This window comes from Solea senegalensis, linkage group LG20, assembly GCF_019176455.1.
Source record: "Solea senegalensis isolate Sse05_10M linkage group LG20, IFAPA_SoseM_1, whole genome shotgun sequence".
In the NCBI taxonomy this organism is placed as follows: Eukaryota; Metazoa; Chordata; class Actinopteri; order Pleuronectiformes; family Soleidae; genus Solea; species Solea senegalensis.
In genome coordinates, this window is record NC_058039.1 from 1,273,556 (window position 1) to 1,293,035 (window position 19,480).

Sequence of the window (19,480 nt, forward strand, 5' to 3'; positions counted from 1 at the left end):
CAGCACTCACATGGCCTCATAGCTGACCAGCTTTATTATTATAATGCCAATTCTCGTCCCTCTATCGTTTGTCCCCCGTCTCCCGGTTGAACCTTGTCTGCCAAATGAGCTCCCAAGCCACACCACACGTGATGTCAGCGGGTCCTTCACCTCTATCTGACTCAGCACAAATGTTTTGTCATTGCAATCTCACCACATTTCATTTTAACACACACGAGGACAAAAAAACAATCTAGAGACGAGACAAAAAAAAGAACAATGTCAATTTAAAGCTAGAAAAGACAATGGAGTTTAGATTAGCCAGATTAGTCATCTTCTAACCAGTGGATAGGTGGTGTGAGCGCTAGTTCGTCTAGTCCAGTGGTTCTCAATTATTTTCTGTCATGCCCCCCCCAGAGGACCTTCACAGCCCCCCTGTATTGAAATACTATTGAGAACCTGATAATATTTATTTCTTTATTTATCTGTATAAACAACTGTGTGAGTTGTCCGCCCTGCCTCTCACGGCCCCCCCCGATGCCTCACTGCGCCCCCCGGGGGGGCCTGCCCCACTATTTGAGAAGTACTGGTCTAGTGTGAGTGCCAAAGTGTGGTTGAAGGGCAAAACAGTCGTGTGGAGCTCTTTCAGTGCATACATAGACCATTTACCATACTAGTGACAACAAGCTGATAACATACTGTATGTCAAGCTTGAGTTGGAACCAGTTGAAATCAAGCGCCACCGGAGAAACAAGACTAATGGACTCATTCAGTTCAGCCAGATGTTGTATAAGGGAATAAACAACCCTTTTTGGCTAATTTCAGGCTGTTTTTTTCTGCAGCGCTGATACAAACAAATGGGAAAACGAGCTGTTTGTCGGAGGAAACAGGTGCTCACATGCCCATAATCACATGCCGTACTCGGAGAAGAATGGTCCCCCATACCCACTTGTGGCCCAGAGAATGGGCTCCAGCTGGGCACAGTGTACACTACACAAACAAGTGTTTTGAGCACGCTTTCATGAGAGGCATTCATCTGAGGATATGACTGTTCGCAGGGGACAATGAGAGTCGATACAGGGTCCCTGTGATTGTGATAAATGAGCTGACACAAATTAGAGCAGTCGGAAACACATGAGAGGCAGGCTAATTACAGGAGATGTTAAAGAGGGCAGGGGCACAGAGAACGGTCTCTGTAACAACAGGGCGGATTATGAGAGAATGGGCATGAACAGAAAGGGCACCCCGCCACTCCTGCGCATGACCTTCAGTCCGAAGGAACCCGGCTGGATTGTGTGAAGTGGTTGTTTCTCCAGATGTTCCCAGACTCCAGAAGATTGGGTCCAGACATGACCAGGGCAGCAGGAGATCGACTGTCGGGGCACATTCAAGAATGTCCAGAATGTCCAGGTGATGGTCCAGACATTCTCTCAATTACCCGGAGATTTTCCTGCTGCGTTCCCATTTACGTTCACTCTGACTCTGACATGTCCTGCAAAGTGCTGGAAGTTGTGTTCTCACATACATGTTCCTCCAGACAGGTTTTGGAATGATCCTAGCACCCTTATCATATCATTTGGTTAAATGAGCTTCTGTGTGGTTGCTTGACTTTTTACAGACATGTGCTGCGGATAAGGTCCAGAGAATTGGGTGCATACATAGTCCGGAGATTACTATTCACATATGAAGAACACATTAGGAGATCGTCTGGGTGAGATGGGATCACACCAGGAGGAGAATATCAGGAGAATCCAGACAAGGGGTGGCGCCAGGCTTGAGAATGCAGGGTATAGGAGTATAGGACACTTGTATCCATTCACCCAGAAATCAGGCAGGACAATTTCTGAAGAAGGTCCGGAACAACGTCTGTAAACATTTCCTTTCTCACTTCGAGACCCTCTGGACCATTTCCAGAGAATCTCTGCACTTCAATGCATGACATGAAAGCATGTTTTCTCCGTTTTAACTCAGATCTTGGACTTCCAAACAAGAAAGTGACCTTTTAGTGGATATATGTGAGTAGAAAGGAGACTTGCAAGGAATGGTTTGTGGAAACCATTCCTTGCTGCTCAGTGATCAAAGTTTTTATCTCAACGCATCTGTCTTAAGAAGTGGATGTGCAAAGATTTTTTTCCCCCTCGACTGCAGGGGCCTTAAACTCAAATGACCCGGGGTCCGCATGAGCTCCAAGACGAGGGGCCAGTCAAGCAACAAAATCAACTCTTCAGTAGGGGTGAGCGATATTAGCAATTACTGCAACAACATTTGGGGTTAGGGTTATAATATTTGACGTCATTTCAGAATAAAGGTGGTTGTTTTGATACATAATGGAATCTATAAACATTTAAGTGACGGGCCGCATTAAATCACTTGAAGGGCCATCATTTGGGCCATGGGCCACGAGTTTGAGATCTTGGTTCTACAGGATAAAAGTGGAAAAACGGTTCGGTGAGTCAGAATATGTCTTTGTTTCCAAAATTCCAAAACACAACATAATGAATCCTGTAAAGGCTGTAATTTGGGTTATATGTAGGTTGTATCTGTCAATTAAAGGTTTTATTATTGTCTCCTGCAATCAAATCTTTAAGTTATGTTCTTTACATTGGAATAAACAGTGGTTAAACCAGTTTTCAATCTACTAAGCATTAAATGTTGAAAAATGACTGAGAAATATTTGATATATTTGATATTTTTGATATTTTTAAGACAAGAATCTCCGTCACTTCTATGACACATTAAGCATTTCTCAGATCCCAGTAACAGTTTACAGAGAAAAGGCTGAGCGGGCTGATGCAGACCTTCCTGTCACTTCACATCAGCCTGGGTGTTTTTTCTCACCTCTGTCAAACGTCTCTGAACTGCATGTGTGGAAGTGACATCTCACATAACTTCTGCAATATCTTCTTCGTAAAAGTCAGGGTGAGCAATACGTTAACTTTTAAATCATCCGTACTTTGTCTGTATTGTACTTATCTGACCTGTGCTTTTTGTTATCAACTATGTTTAACTTCCTCTTTGTTAATAGTAACAAAATTGATATATGATGGAAAATAACAATATTTGAAGGAAAACTAGGAAAACTCTGTTTGTATCTACTCAGGCACTGGCAGCAGTACTTTGAGTTTATGTAATCTGCATTCACTACACACTTACTCCTTACACCATACTTTTGTTTAACAACTTCCGTGTTAGTGCTTTATCTGTTGGAATATGATCACAGGATGTGAGAAATCACTACGGTAAAGTAATAGCCTGTTGAAATATGTGTGTATGTGTCAATGTGAGCTATTTCATTTTAATTTAAGGTTCCTATATTTGACCAAACTGCTTAGACAGGAAGTCGTGCTCAAGTGGCAACACTGCTTATAAAATGTATATCTGACCCCATAAATGCATGGTCTTTTTAAGCCTTGTGGTCGTTTTGAGTTTCTTTATGGTTTTAGGTCTCGTCCTCATTCTGTGTCTCTTTTTGTATTTTTCTGATACAATTGAATATAAAATGCTCTATTGTGCCCTTAAGGAAATGCATTCTGGGCTCAGAGGTGCTGCAGTGTAGTGATACTGTAGATCAACTGCACACATCACAGTGAACAAACACTTGTTTTACCTATTTACTGCATTTTTTGTGTCTTTTCTCTGCTGGTAATTTTGTCTCTCTGGTCGTTCTCTGGTCTTTTTGTGATTTGTGTCCTGGGGATATTTGTGGTCTTGTTGAAATGATTCATTTTCTCTGGTGATTCTTGTGTTTCGTGTTCATTTTGCATCTCTTTGTGGTTTTTGTAAGGTCTCCTGGTCGTTCTTGAGTCTTGTGGCTTTATAGTATATCTCTCTCTCTCTCTCTCTCTCTCTCTCTGTGTCTTGTGGTAATTTTTTTGTGTCTTTGTGGTTATTCTCTGATATTTGTGGTTGTTTTCTGATCGTTGTGGTGGTTCTTTGGTCTCATTTAGGTCATTCTTGTGTCTTGTGATAAGTTAGTGTCTCTGTGGTTTGTTATCTTGTCTCTTTGTGGGTGATCTTGAGCCCTCTGGTCATTTTGCATCGCTCTCACTGGTCATTCTTGTGTCTTGTGGTCATTTTTGAGTTTTGTGGTCATTTGTGCATCTCTTTGTCGTCATTTTTTGTCTTATAGTCATTTTGCATCTCTCTTACTGGTCATTTTGTGGTCATTTTTGAGTTTTGTGGTCATTTTTGTGTCATAGTCATTTTGCATCTCTCTCACTAGTTATTTTTGCATCTCTTTGTGGTCATTTGGTCATTTTTGAGTTTTGTGGTCATTTGTGCATCTCTTTGCTGTAATTTTTGTGTCTTATAATCATTTTGCATCTCTCTTACTAGTCATTTTTTGAGTTTTGTGGTCATTTTTGAGTTTTGTGGTTATTTGTGCATCTCTTTGTTGTCATTTTTGTGTCTTATAGTCATTTTGCATCTCTCTCACTGGTCATTTTTGCATCTCTTTGTGGTCATTTGGTCATTTTTGTGTCTTATGGTCATTTCGCCTCTCTGTGGATGTTATCTCATCTCTCTGTGGTCATCAAGCATCTCTTTGTGGTGGTTCTTGAGACTTGTGGTGATTTTTCAATCATGCTGCGTCTCTGCAGCATGAACCTTCGCCTTAATTCCCTCTTGGTTATCAATCACCCAAATTACCCATTTCATTACATTCCAATGATTTCATACTTGTCAGGAATGAAAGAAAACAACTTTATTTTATTGCTTCATGTCTCTTTTTCCAGAAAAACACACTCTAATCCTACTGTGCTGCGGTGACAATGACGTCAGTTTTTAGGGCGGGGATGGTAGCGGGGAGGGGCGGGGACAGGACCTGTCCCGTGTCCAATCAGCGGCTGTGTATGTAAATGAGCAGTGGACGGCGAGTGTGGTGGAGAGTAATGTGGAGTTGTGCGGTAGAAATCCTTCGGTGCGGACTCGCTCGCTGCTCTCCGTACTTGTGCGTCACTGACGCGGTGGATGGTTCGTTAACGGCGCACACGAACTCGTCTCTCCTTCAGATGTGTCGCTCTTTTCTGTGATACAAACGGATATTTTCTCACTTTTCCCCGAGTCGCAGAGGAAGAGCAGCAAGATGAAATACAAAGTAAGTCGAGACTTTTGTCTTTACACTTAAAGTTGGCCTTTTTAAATGTCAACAAAGATGATGCTGAGTCTTTTCCCGTTACGTGTGTGTGGCTGACATACGTGCTGACGTGTGTGTGTGTGTGTGTGTGTGTGTGTATCATCTCTGTGAGCCGCGATACAGCTCCCGACAGGGGCGTACATACAGCAAATAATGCAACCCAAATTCTGCCCCTTCCGTGGGCCCCCACGCCCATGTAAAGTATGAACAGAAAAATGTATTATATTTTATGTTTCTCTGAATAATAACATGTGCAATTTTATTAAAAACGCTAGGTAATTAAACAATAATATGAATGTCTGACATTACAAAGAAGAGAAAATATGTGTTGTCTTTTTTACAACTGAAATGTAGGGTATGACATATTATGGCTATGGATGGACAAAATGGATATCTATATACTATAGAACACAATCTGTAATATGTATCACAAAATAAATGATATCAACTCAATCAAAAACATATGTGGTCTATGTAGTAAAGCAAATAAACCCTTAAAACCCAGAGAAATGACTAAAGGCTACAAAAACAAGTGGTTTATTATTATTATTATTGATAAATCCATTGATTGTATTCTGAATCACTGGCTTCATTGATATGCCCACAGAGGTCATGAAGTCGTGTTTTACAGTATGAAGCCTAAATATACTCAGTTTATTGTGTCAGTAGCTCATTGATGCTCTGTATCTGCTTCGACTGTGTTCTTTACCTCAGCTTGAAGCCCGAGTCATTCCAGCTTCTTTCTCCGCTCTCTTGGCAAACGTTTAGCAGAGATTATTTGTGGTACTTTTGGTGTCGTCTTCCTATAGATTAATCATCAACAGCGTTCTTCTTGAGTCAGAATTCTGCCTCGCCGTAAAATGGAAGCAATAAGTGCTCTCTTTCTCGTGCAGTCATGATTCACAGGGTTTGGAGGGGAGTGTCTTCTCTCTTTAACTCCATGTGTCCTGAAGGGTGTTGTAGCTGCTGTTTGCCAGAGCTTTGGCTCAGACTCCAGACGTGACATAGCACAGGCTGGGAGTTGTGTAATTGAGGTCTCTGTTCTCCTCAGCACCTGCCTGCCTGCCTGCCTGGACCTGGTGTCAGGGTTTGGTTGTGATTGGTGGGCATGTGTGCGTCTGCATCATGGTCGTCACTGACTAATTGTTCACACTTCCCAGAACCAGGGGAAGTCGACGGAGATGGGGAAAGTGCAAGGCCAGTGAGTGTTGCAAGGAACTTTTAACACAACCTCCAAGATGGTTGGCCTCATTCTAAACAAGACAGTGAATGTGAATACATGGGAACTCTTACCTTTGTTTGTGTTCAACATTCAGGCCAGATAAGTGCGTAGAAACCTGTGCTCTTTGATCTGCGTTATTATGTAACACTGGCAGGGGAAGCAAGAGGTTGGTGGGGAGAGAGGCGACAAATCAGGCAGGTAACACGACCTTGTCATGGATAGATTGTTTATCAAGTTTATTCCGGCTCACATCGCTGCTGAAGTTTACAGTGTCAAAGTTTATGACCCCCACACACACACACACACACACACTTTTTCTCTTGATCTTAACCGCCATGAATAATTCACAGCTATTTTAAGCACTGTTTTCCATGTTGAGCTGTAATATTTAAAGAGAAGCTTAACAAAGTTGCCCGAGTGGCGGCTGCCCTGTCACACATCTTGAGGCATGGTACGGCTGCAGCCTGACCAGCCGCTGCCCTCCTCCTCCTCCTCCTCGTCAATGACATTACGGATAGTTTCCAACAGATGCTCAGGTGTGAAGGAAAGGCTTTTCCTCTATAGGTCACTTAATGCGTATAATCCCCATGATGAACCCGGGCCACAGATGGGTCTCCAACCTCTCTCTCTCTAGCGAGGCCCAGGGATCTCAGAGAAGAAGCAGCATGGAAGATAAATTAAGAAAGAATTGACAAAGTTTAAAGGAGTAGTTCAACATTATGGTAAGAAGTGCTTACTTTGTGGGTCTAGCAGCCAGGTAGATTAGCACAGCATAGATAATAACTAGTAAAAACTGGTTATTTTTTGATATAAAGACATGAGAGTGGTATCAAACTTTACTCAAACTTAGCGTCTGGCTCCTTGAAAATAAATAAGCTTGAACAATTCAAGGTTTTCCACCCTTCAGAGGCTAAATACTTGGTTTTTCCACCAGTTAGTCAGAAGTCGTCCAGTCCAGTCGTCCTACAGCTAACCACAGGAGATGACTGTGACCTGGATTACCGAGAACCTTCACAAACAAGCCTGAACAATGCTGTATTTGTGAGGCTCATACTATTGTCAATGCCGTATTAGCTGATAGCGCATAAACAATGATCTAGATACTGATTCCCTCAGATTTGTTTAGTGAATTGAGACCAAGAAGATCCTGGGCAAAAACCTGGCTTCTGCTAAAGTTGTGCGCTCACATTCTGGTCAGTGTAGACGTCCACATTGAGTCCAACGTTGGAGACACTGGATGACATTTTTGACGACCACAGTTGACTTCAGTAGACTGACGGAAGCGGAAACTATGAATTATGCCTCTTGTGCACTTTAGATTCTTCATTCATCCATTCATTTTCTACCACTTTATCCTCCATACGAGGGTCGTGGGGAGCTGGAACCAATCCCAGCTGACATAGGGAAAAACACCCTGGACAAGCTGTCAGTCCATCGCAGGACCAACCAACAGATTCAATTTACTAACCTCGGACTGTTTTTGTACTTTGGGAGGAAACCTGCTCTTTTGTTGACAAACTGCAGTACCCTAAACCCTTTGGCGTCTCATTGTATCTGTAGTAAGCTAATATCTGGCAGTTTATGTGGTGTGATCACCTCACTGCAGGGACAGTGACTAAACAAAAGCCTCTTGCGTACATCTCTTGCCTTGAGACTTCCACAACCTTTCGAATCATTCTTTCGCAGCTGACGTAACTGTTGCAGAAATAGCTTCACAGCCGCACAGAGGAGTGGAGAGGTGAACCCGTCCACTGGCCAATATGTGTCTTTTCCTCACTTTCTCTCTTTTATGGGTTCAGGTTCCAGGCAACGGTCCAAAAGCGAAGGGAGCTGGAGGAGAGCAGACATTGTTTTGTGAGTGAGAGGGAGGAGGAGGATGAAGAGGGGGGAGGAGGAGGATCTGTGATGCTGAAAGGGGCTGCAGAAAATGAAAGAGAGAGGAAGTTGTGGGGGGAACAAGAGGGCAAACAGAGTTGGTTGTATTGTGGTGGGGGGATGGAAGTTGGGAGGTCTAGGGGCGCCCCGTGAGAATGAGAGCAAACCAGGCAATGGTGCATGGGAAGGTTGTTCTGAAGATGCACATGATTGTTTCAAGGTGCCTCTTTACATAGTTAATGAGTCTGGCAGCAGGGTATGCCCGGTCCTTTTCTTTTTCCTGTGTCTGTGTGGGTTTTGTTGTGCAGGACGGTGGAATTGTGCAGGAAGACACTTTTTTGTATTCCCTCGGAACAACAACAGTGCCTTAAAAAAAAAAAAAGGACTGTAATCATTGAAAAAGTTTCTGCTTCTGCGTCTTCCTCTGTTTTTTGAGAATTCGCTGCACGTTTCACACATTTCAGCAGCGAAATTGCTTTTCCACATGTCCGTTTCCAGCCCACTGGCTTTCTGTCATGTAATATTTGAGACCGAATTTAACACAGACCCCTCATTATTCCACCACATGTTAAAAAGTTGCGGTATTGTTGTGCTGTGACGCTGTGTAGCTCGAGTTTCCCATCCCCTAAGCTGCAATGTTGCTCCTGTGCAGGATTCCAGTGAGCGTGAAGAGCTTCTCTCCCAGTGAGAATGAATACCCCCACCCCCCCACCTCCTCGCTGTGCCCGCGCACCATGAGCCAACTATTAACATTTTTGAAACAGTCAGCGTGGAGACTGACTGCAAACAATGTGTGCTAGTTTCATCCAGGGTTAGAGAGACGACCCAGTGTCAACACCTGAGTTGACCCTTTGAAAATGTGGCGATCAATAAACCAGTGGGTAGATTTCAACAGGGACTCTTTAGCTGGCAACTCCTTTAAATGTGAAAAATGTCTGTTATTCTTTGTCATACAAGATGAAAACAAATGACTGTGTTTGTGACTGAATGAATGAATGAATGAATGAATGAAACAATGACTTAGGAATCCTTATGGCCTGCACGTCCATTGAAAACAAATATGGAATCACTGAGACTGACAGCAGCACTGTTGTGGTTTATTGAAGCTTGTGTTGGTGGTGAAATGGGAATCTGCTCCTTTTGTGTTGAACACTTCTGTCTGATTGTTGGTAGTCAGTGAAACCGAGTCCAACGATAAACAGGAAGAAGCTTTTCTGAGAAAGACGCACACAACAGCTCATGTTTACTGTTGACGTTTTAGATCATTTGAGACATTTCTTTTGCCCTTAAACCCTTTTGTAAATGCAGGAAGTACTTTACAATGATCTCCTTTGACGTGCTGAAGTATATAACAACTTATTTTAATAGCAGATTCATCATTGAATCTTTTTATATTTTTTAAAGCAGCTTCTTGAATATTGAAACTACTGTTTGTGTCGTCATCGTGGACTCGTGGGTTGTTTTGAATCTAGAAGCACCATATGTAGATGTTCTAAACAGTAATTGTTCAAAAAGCGGTGAATCTCTTGCCTCCAGTGAACAAAAGAGTTTCCTTTTATCCGTGGAAGCCTTCATGTCTCAGCCTCACCACGAGATCCTTGTGTAGCGTGAAATCGGATGGACACTGGGGTGAATCTCCATCTCATTAGTTATTCCTATATGTAAAACCTTCAAATGTGGCCCCGCAAAGATACTGCGAAACATTATTTCACATCTTGGCTCATGCCTTTTGGAGGGATTAGCTCCAATCTCTGGGGGTTACCATGATGCATTTGTGTACCTTCTTTTGGCATTGGCACTATAGGCTTGGAAATAATCCATGTTTCTGCACCGCCAAGCCTGAGTGCCTGTTGGCCGAGGTCCCATGATACACCATCCATACTGTTGTCTTCTTGTCTTTCTGACGGATCTTAAACCCCCACGGATGCAGTAAATTGTCCATTTTAAGTCAGATGTCAAAGAGAAACCCATCGACTTCGCAGGGATTCAGCAGTGTGGACGTGTGGGTCTTCAGTTTTTAGTGACAGTTTCTCTTCCTGCTGCTTTTCTCAGGCCTCCGAATGACTTGGCAGTGAACAAGAGTCAACGTTGCACAATGTGACTTCCCCAGCAGCCTTTGCAGTTCACAGAATGTGTCTGCAAGCGTGGCTTTTATGTCTAATTATAGGTTACACATGGTCGTTCACGGCCAGAGCAAGAGTCCAAGACGTGAAATGATAAGAACGGGTCGTTTGGATTGTACAGGACGCAGGAAATGCTGCAGGCTAAGGAGTGGGCCTGGAAATGTCAAGTTACCTTGTGGTTAACACGACAGTCGTAATAATACTACTTGTAGTAATACAGTTGGGATTAATAGGAGCAGTGAGGAGGAGCTGAAGTTAGTCAGATCATTTCCTGTGAGTTATCTCCAAGGTTGCTGACGGTGGTGTGGGCGTGTCCAGTTGACTCATGGGTTTTATACTATAGGCTATTGAGCGTCAGTGTGGAGTTTGACCAAAGCAAAGAAGGGTGTCGCATCTGACACAAACGGTTATTCATTGGGTTGATAATTGATCAGTGTCAACATCAGTCATCATAACCATCACAGTGACAGAATATTGTCCATAAAATGGAAGTTATACACTCGACATGAGTTTGTTCTTTTATGGACAAAGAGAAAGGACAACTTCAAAAGCTCTGCGTCACTAAGCACCGTCTTGTGTTTATGGATTCCTCTATTCGTGTAAAATAGATTTTTGGGGCTGATAAATATTTCAAGAAGTTGTTGTTGAGGACAGTTGGTGTAACAGAAGAGGACACAAGGGATAAGGCAAGATGGAGGCAGACGATCCGCTGTTTTTCCAATATATTGTGTATTATCATCATCCCGTTTGACAAAGAAATGTCAACACCAGCATGTCTGCATAAAGGCTTCTGCTGGCTGATGTAATCAGTCGCCCAATAAATTGGTCAGGCCCTAGTTCCATGGCAGGTTTATGGACATTTATTACATCTAAATAATGCGTGTAAGTGAGGCTGAAATTGAATTTCAAACAAAAAATGTGTGTCATGTTTGTGTCACAGCCACTTCCTGTTGTGTTCAGAAGGCATGCACCTGTCACTTTCACGTCGTACAGTACTGTGTCTTCATAACTGTCACTCTGAAACTCAGATACAGTGTAAGAAACTGTAATAGACTGGTACAATAATGATCCCACTGAAAACAACATTTGCAAGATTATCTGGTGTAAAATGGCGGTTATAAAATGGCGCACTTCAATCAGTTGAATTTTTAAACTCGGCCTTTGTTTTGTCGTCAGGGAAACTCCACCATCATGACACAGAGTTTCAGCCACCGACAAAACAAACATGCAATCTCTCAAACTGTGATGTTTTGAGCTGCAGTGGTTTTGTCGCCGCTTGCACTGTGGGCTCGACACAGATCCTGTCGAAGAGACAGTCGCCGCGACTGATGCTGCGGCTCGTGAATCACAAATGGGAGCGGGGGGGGGAGGTGGTGGGTGTCATATTTACCCTGAGGATACAATAGTCTTTTATTCAGCGTTATACAGTGAATGGAGCCTTTTCTGTCAGCTCGGAGCAGCCTGCTTTGCTCTGTCTTGGTATTTGCTGTTGAATGAAAACACAATGTTTATATTTAAGTCGCAAAACAAGGACAAATGAGGAAGTAAGCGCTCTGAAATACCCACCCAGTGGAGTTATTGATTCCACTTTGTTAGTTACAACTCTCTCTCTGTAACTGTGGTGTAAATAAGTATTGATCAACATATCCGTGCATGTGTTGGATCATGTCTGTCTGTGTTGCTGAGGTTTAAAATGAAAGCTCCACGCTAGACGTTTTTTTTTTTTCAGAAACGGAGAAGGTAAAATTTCACCGAGCGTGCTGTGTAATTATGCTAATACGCAGCCACTGGCGGGGCTTATAAAGAGGCTCTAATCAGAGGGTCAGCCTTCCTGAAAACTGTCCAAATGAAGAAATTACCATGTACGCTGAGCTCTCAACCGCATCCCATGAGCCTTTTCTACCCCAGAACCCTTCACACGGCCCACTTATTTGAACTGGCGCTCACCCGCACCAAGCTGCACTCTAAGGACAGACTCGTAAAAGTCATCAGGTCCTCATTATCGTCATTACTATAATTATTTTCTATATTTAACTATGTGAAATGAGGCCAAATGAGTGTGTATGAGAAACCCCGGGACACGTGCTACAGTGGTACAGCCCTAATTTTCACACCGGCCCCTGCAGCACCAGGACCTGGCGGTGGGCTCGCCGTCAGAGCGTACCACTTTTTTTTGGGAGCGGGCTGATTCTGTTTGGGTTGAAACGTCCTCGTGTCTTTGAAAGCAACACTAGCTCCGGTTGCTGTGGAGACGCGGGCTTCTGCTATGTGGTGTGGTGGTGCTTTTGGCCACAGTAGCTGGGGAATTAGAGTGTTTGTGAGCTTGTTTAGCCAAAGCCACCTTCATTATTATTAGACTGACGTGTATCCCGGAGAGAGAGGCAGAGCTGAAACCACCCAGAGAGCAACGGTGGGCCTCTTTTCAGCAGGCGGCGAAGTTACATAAGATTGGTTTTATTTTTGGACTGGTCAATGAAGGTTCATATGAATGAGAGGACGTTTGCAGTGTTTATATTCAGGCGAGACGCTGGTGGAAAGATGTGTGAGTCATGAGAGGGATTTGTGGTGGTGGGCTCCGACAGCCGGGTCCCCGGGCTGGATATCGTCCTCCAGGTGCCAGTATGGATGTCTCAGCTTTGCACGATTCTTTGCTTTTTAACGACAAAAACACACCCAGCCGTGGCACCGCCTCCAAAGCCAGATGTTGTCAAGGGTAACATGAGGGAAACACACGTGAGTTTGAGGTTTCCTGCTCAGCCAGAGGGATTAGACCATTAATCAATCGAACGATAAACAAAGAAATGATCCGCAACGTTGTTGTTAATGGATACATGGATTTCACGAGAAATCAGTCATTATGTTCCAGTCTCCACAAAAGGGGATTTATTTTTCATAGTGTCAATAAACAAAGAAATGATCCGCAACTTTGTCGTTAATGGTTAAATGGATTTCAAACTAAATGTGTCAAAAATAGCAAACATTATCTTTCAGTCTCTACATAAGAGTAAACTCAATGTTTTAACGATTTTGACAAAGAAAACTTTTTTTATTTAACAAATAACAGACATGTAACTACTGTAAATCAGATTAAAGATAAAATTAGACACAGTAAAAGAGGCAATTTAAAGAATAATGACGTAACCATGTCCCTTTAGTGTAAAAGTTAAAGCGTGTAACAAACAAAATAGGAGATCTGAGTCTTAAAAAGACCTTAAATGTCACAATGGAAGATCTTTTTTTTTACTAAACCCACTAAAAATCCAATTTGTGGACCAGAAACACAACATATTGACATGAGGAAGCAGTAGATCATCTGCCGCCTGGCTGACTTCTAACAGATAACTTCCTGGAAGCTCACACTCAAGCCAGAAGGGCCTCACCCACCCCTCCCTCCCCTCCCTCCCCTCCCTCTGTGCCCTGCCTATGCCTGACAAATGGCAAACACATGTGTTTATAGGCGGATCAGCGGTAAGCGATGGAGTCACCGTGTTGTGAGTAACCGGTGTTTATGCCAGAGATCTGACGCCCACTTTAATAGTCAGTTTCACCTGCGACGATTACAGTGATGTAGCGGACTGAAACAAACAAAAACAAGAGGAAAGGGGCCGAGCGTTTCCAGCCATCTGCATCACTTCAAACAGATCTGCATGTGCCCGAGCTGCCGCTCATCACAGCAAACAACCTGTTTGTTCAGTGGGATTCAGGCTGGTGATAGTGTGGGTTGTCATGTTTGGATTCAAATCTGGTGGATCACGGGTGGATCGCGAGTGGATCACTCGTCTTGTAAGTCGAGGCGTCATAAATGGACACCGTTCGTTTCAAAGGCTTCAATGATCTGTAATATCCTTTCAAACTTATTTTTAAACTTCCAATAATGCTCATGGCTCGACAGAGTGAAAAACACACCGATCCACCGCAGCGTTAAATCCAATCACCTGTTTGTATAAAGTCTGTATGTTTAACCAACCGCAAGCTCAAATAAAAACCAGGCCACGGCGAGAGAAAAAAAAGTGTCAATGTGTGAAAATACTCTTGAGCTGTTCTCATCGAGATCTCTGTGGTGCCCTCATGCACACACACACACACACTGATGGTGGGCCTCTGCACAAGAACAGATGTTTGTGCCTCCTGTCAAAGTCATAGTCATTTACCAACTAATATTAACCAGAACTACAGGGGGAAATTATTCAAACAGTCACCATGTTTGAGTCAAATTGAAAAATCCTCTTTTGGGCCAAAATCCTATTGCAGCCTCTGATTTTGAAGGTCAATGTGTTTAAAATGATGCTTTAAAGCAGAACTTTGCAGGATTTGTACCCTAATTTAACATCTTCAGAGACATTGTGAAGGTTAAATATCTTGTTTTGCGAGGAGACACTGGGGGCCATGTCATGTCATCATGACACCACCATGACATTTATAACATATGACGATGGCGTGACTGGTTAATCTGTTGATAGTGTTATTGATTGCAAAAATTAAACTTCTATATAAAGTATTTATTTAAATTTTGATCAGTGTTTCCTCACCTGGAAATGATGATGTTCTCAGATCTCAAAATAGTTGACGATTAATTTAAATAATAGATAGTTGTTGCAGCCCTCGTCTGCAGTCTTGTAGGATTCAGAGATACCTTGAAAAATGCACTTTTTCACAATGCATGATACAATTTCATGACTTTATTATGACTTCATGATGTTATTTATCAAATGAAATCTGGAATACTACCTTGAACTTGACCTACAATAAGTGAATAATGTAGAGAAACTCTCCTAAAGAGTTACTCTGTACACACACAGTAAAAGAAGTGAAATTGAATATTGAATATTAAATGTGATTTAAACAGTAAGTGGAGTATTAAAATACTAGTAGGTGCTGCACAAATCAAAGCAATTAATGTTGTCGTCCCTAATTGAACCGATTTTGATCAGACAGTCATGTGTCCCCAGATATTCCGACTTTAATGTTACCTCCTGAACAAATAAACATCCAGGTCTGATACCATTGAGTTGTGTAAGTCTCAGGCCAACATCAAGCAGCTATTTGGTTTGGTTGGTTGTGGGTTTGATTGTGTGATGGGTGTTGCTGCTCTAATGGCCTCTGTCAGTGTCCTTAGACAATAGCCAGGGAAGCCAGGCCCCATAGAGAGAGATAACAGCGTTTCTATCAAAGAAAGTTTCACATGGGAACTGTCTGAATGAGGCGGGTTAGAAAGAGGAAGGCCAAGGAAGGTTCAAGAAAGCCTCAAACCTAAGTGGGCTTCCTGATTCCCACACTGAACCACTGAAGGGTGAGGCGTTAATAACACAGACCAACATGAAACACTGCCTGACTTTGAAAAGCTTCCAGAAACTTTTCAAACCAGTCTCTTATTTACATGTTTTTCTGATAATCCTTAATCTGTAAGAATATTTCTTGTTGATCCAAACGATTACTAAATGAACCTTCAAATGTTTTCATTAACGTTTTGATTGGTTTGAGTTTTCTTTTTGTTTTTATTTAATAATTAAATAAGCTCTACTTTTCATTCTTACATCGGATTTATTTCAGTTAGTGGACAAAATAAGACTTTTAACAACATTGTTTCAACGTTTGGGAAACAGTGGTCAACGTTTCTTGACATTTTCTGACATTAGTACTCATGTGTATCTTAAATCCCACTGTCTGTCTCAAAGTTAATCTGGTGGGAGAACGCAGAACAACTAAAAACAAATCATGAAGTCATACCGGTACTGGGAAATAAAAGAATAAACAAATACATTTTTGCTAATTATTATTTTGATAATAATGTGAAGCTCATGGATAAACTAAAACAATACAAGAAACACAACGAAAGCATATCTGGCTACTCCCACGAGTGAAATCTGTTCTAGGATCAAGCTGCTGAAAAGGGGTATTCATGCCCAGTTAACTCCTTCCGTGGATGAATAATGGCTAAAGGGAAGAGACTGGTGCATTTACAGAGGCAATTAGCCTTAAATGCTTCTCTCTCAGACACAGAGGTGGCACACTCTGGGGCTTTTCCTATCTCCAAAATCTGTGGGTTTGAGTCATTATCCCTCAGCCCTCACTGGCTTTTTGATAGCTGCCCTGGAGCACAACGCGCAAGCTGAGAAAATCCCATCTAGTTTAGATTTAGTTTGGAAGACATCTGGCGTGGAGCTGTAGGCCAATAGCAGTCCTGTATGGTAATGTGTAGAGTTCACCAGCATGTCGCTCACCAAAGAAGGATAGTCAATCAGGGTAGCCTTTATTGTTTTAAAAAAATTGTTGGTATTCTTTGAAACATTCTTCTTTTTCTCTGGAGTATATGATGAAACTGACATCTCTCTTAATTTGGTACAGTGAACATGATGTTAGCTGAAGATTTAGGGTTATGGTGTAGCCCTAGGTGTGGTATGGATTGGTGGAGTTATAATACTGAAGGACAGAACCTTCACATTGTTTCCAATGTTTCCTTCACTTGAAATAAGAAAGCCTCTTTCTTTCTGCAGAACCTGATGGCCAAAGCATTGTACGACAACATGCCGGAATCCCCTGAGGAGCTGGCCTTCCGTAAAGGGGACATCCTGACCGTCATTGAGCAGAACACGGGAGGCCTCGAAGGCTGGTGGCTCTGCTCCCTGCACGGCCGCCAAGGCATCGCCCCAGGCAACCGACTGAAACTGCTAATCGGACCCATGTTTGACTCCCAGTCGCCAGTCGCCTCCGCGGCCTCTGCTGTTGCCCATTCCCCTCAGAGCTATCAGCAGAAGGCTGGTTCAGGGTCTCAGGGGCTCTACCAGGTGCCCCCATCGCTCCAGAGTCCACAACAGCAGAGTGTCTACCAGGTTCCTCCTGGACAAGACGTCTACCAAGTGCCACCAAGGAGTACGCTAGCTGCAGACAACACACCCAGCAAGGTGAGAAACAGTGGAGTTCTGTATTTTGATTACTACTGAATTACCCTGTGGAGTGCAACTTATTACTGCTATCGTTAATAATGAATCTGTCATTTGCTTTTTGTGATTAATCCATGGATAGCAAGCAAGGTTTTAACTACCAAAGGCTGATTTCACTGATAACTATATAATAGAGAGGAAGAACCAATCAGTGGAACACCTGTGGACACAAGATTTCCCAGCTCTGATTTAGTTACCTTCCCATAGTTAACCGTTCATTGTCATAGTCAAAAAAGTTAAATATGAAAAGGTGTCAAATTTAAACCCCTTTAGAAGAAATTATTCTTGCAGGAGGCTCAAAGTCTCTGCATCTGGAGAACATTCAGTACTATGATTTACACACTTTTTATAGAGACTAGAAGAAAACACTTGGAAAAAGTGGTAGAAAATAGAGGAATGGGGTGTGATTATAGAAATACAGAGTGGATCACAGTGGATTTAAAATGTGGTGTGTATGCATTTACACGTGATCTGTTGGTGTGCGGTCTGCAGCGGCCCTCCTCAGTACAATAGCACACACATGAAGCAGAGAGGCCGGAGAGATTGTGGGTCTGACGTGAAAAGAGGACATGGGTGTGCCGGGCCTGGCGTTCACCACAGAGCAGGGTAGTGTTTTTGAGCAAGGCTCCCATATTACTTGTATATTGGCACATTGTGTGTTGCTGAGCCAGTCTAAGCCACAGAAGGGCAGTGAATGTGGGAAAAACGTTTGGAAAAGCAAACAGCACAGAACTGTTTTTTGGATTTTGGTGGAGTCCGGGAGCCTGAATATAGGTTTTTTTCTTTATTTAAATGCTGCATATGGTCAGTACTTACCCATTTCACTTGGATTGGTTATTTACAGTAGTGCTTTTCCAAGCAGTGTGTCCAATATAGTTGTGTTTTATTGGCTGGATCATTGTTATACTTGCTAGATCAGCATATACTGTATCACTGTAAATAGAGCCTATAATATAGCAAAGAAGGACAACCAGTTTTCTAGAGAAACTCAAATTCTGTCTCGTACACGGGCAGAGGAATTATCTAGAAATATTTGTTTACAACGCTAAGAAATACAAAAGCATTATGTTTCAATGACAGTGTCATAGCTGTAGCCCATGTAATGCTCACTGACGTTAGCAAGCTTTAGCCGTAAAACATAAATGTTTAACAATAGCTTAAGCTAGTCTAAGCATCTCTCTGTTCGAGATATTAGAGTAGCATAAAACAAATGTTTGACAACAATGATTTCATTCATTGTAGATAATGTTTCCTGATTGTCACTTTAGCAAATGACTGGAATTCGGTTAATAGCTGCTTTGGTTAGCTAATGTTAGCTTAATGTTAGATAATAATATTTTTAGTAGATGTAAGTGACTGGATTTTAGTAAACAGCTACTTAGGTTATGTTTGCAGATATTAGGTAACAACATTGTTGTCATGCATTAGCCATAAAACATAGTCATTGTAGATAATGTTACCAGACATTAACCAACTTAAGATAGTATAAGCATCTGTCACTAACTTAAGAAAGTTAGCTAATGTTAGCTAAATGTTAGATAATAATAGTTTTAGATGATGTAAGTGACTGGATTTTAGTAAACAGCTACTTAGGTTCTGTTTGCTGTTATTAGCTAACTTTAAATATAACTGTTAGGTTAGAGTAGTCATGGGGGCTAATTTTAGTTGATGTTAGTCAACATTAACCATAAGGGACTTGTGTTTGCCAGGATAAGCTACTTTTACTACATTAGTAATGGCAGCTTGGTGAAATATTTTGTTATGACTTAGGGTCATTTGTGGACAAATAGGCCACATCTTTTATGCTATGTAAGATTGCTTTTAATGTACCATGCAAATGAGAGGAGTGATCCTCATTAAAGGAAAGTCATTGCCAGGTGTGGGAAAGCAACATTTCCCTGCTTATTCAACTGTTTAACTAGTTCCTGCACCTCAGACCTGCTCATTCCTCCAGGAGACGGATAATAATTATATGCCGGATTAGATTTTGATACCCTAAGGGTTTTTTTTTTCTTTCATACAAATCAGCTGCAGTCATCATATAAATGAGCTAAGGTGTGCATTTAAGTAGGTAAATAGTCAACAGGCGCCAGGAGCTTAGAGGATTTGTTTGGTCCACTGCACAGGAGTGAGTGTTAAAGAGTCAGTCAGAGCCAGGGGGGTTGGGGGGGGGGCTGCGACTAGAGGCCTGTCAATCAACCTGAAC

General features: G+C 42.2%; 1 protein-coding gene across 2 annotated transcripts in view; it reads left to right on the top strand.

Moving 5' to 3' along the window:
* The first annotated feature begins 2,834 nt into the window (after positions 1-2,834).
* Positions 2,835-19,480, top strand: part of nedd9 (neural precursor cell expressed, developmentally down-regulated 9) — a 33,022-nt gene continuing 16,376 nt past the window's right edge. The window contains exons 1-2 of one of the 2 annotated variants that reach the window (XM_044053141.1): positions 2,835-2,898; positions 16,828-17,235. In XM_044053141.1, the coding sequence (XP_043909076.1) occupies positions 2,842-2,898; positions 16,828-17,235 (465 nt within the window). In that variant the 5' untranslated portion in view covers positions 2,835-2,841. Of the gene's footprint in view, positions 2,899-4,846; positions 5,075-16,827; positions 17,236-19,480 lie in introns of those variants that run through there. The other variant, XM_044053143.1, reaches the window with a different exon arrangement.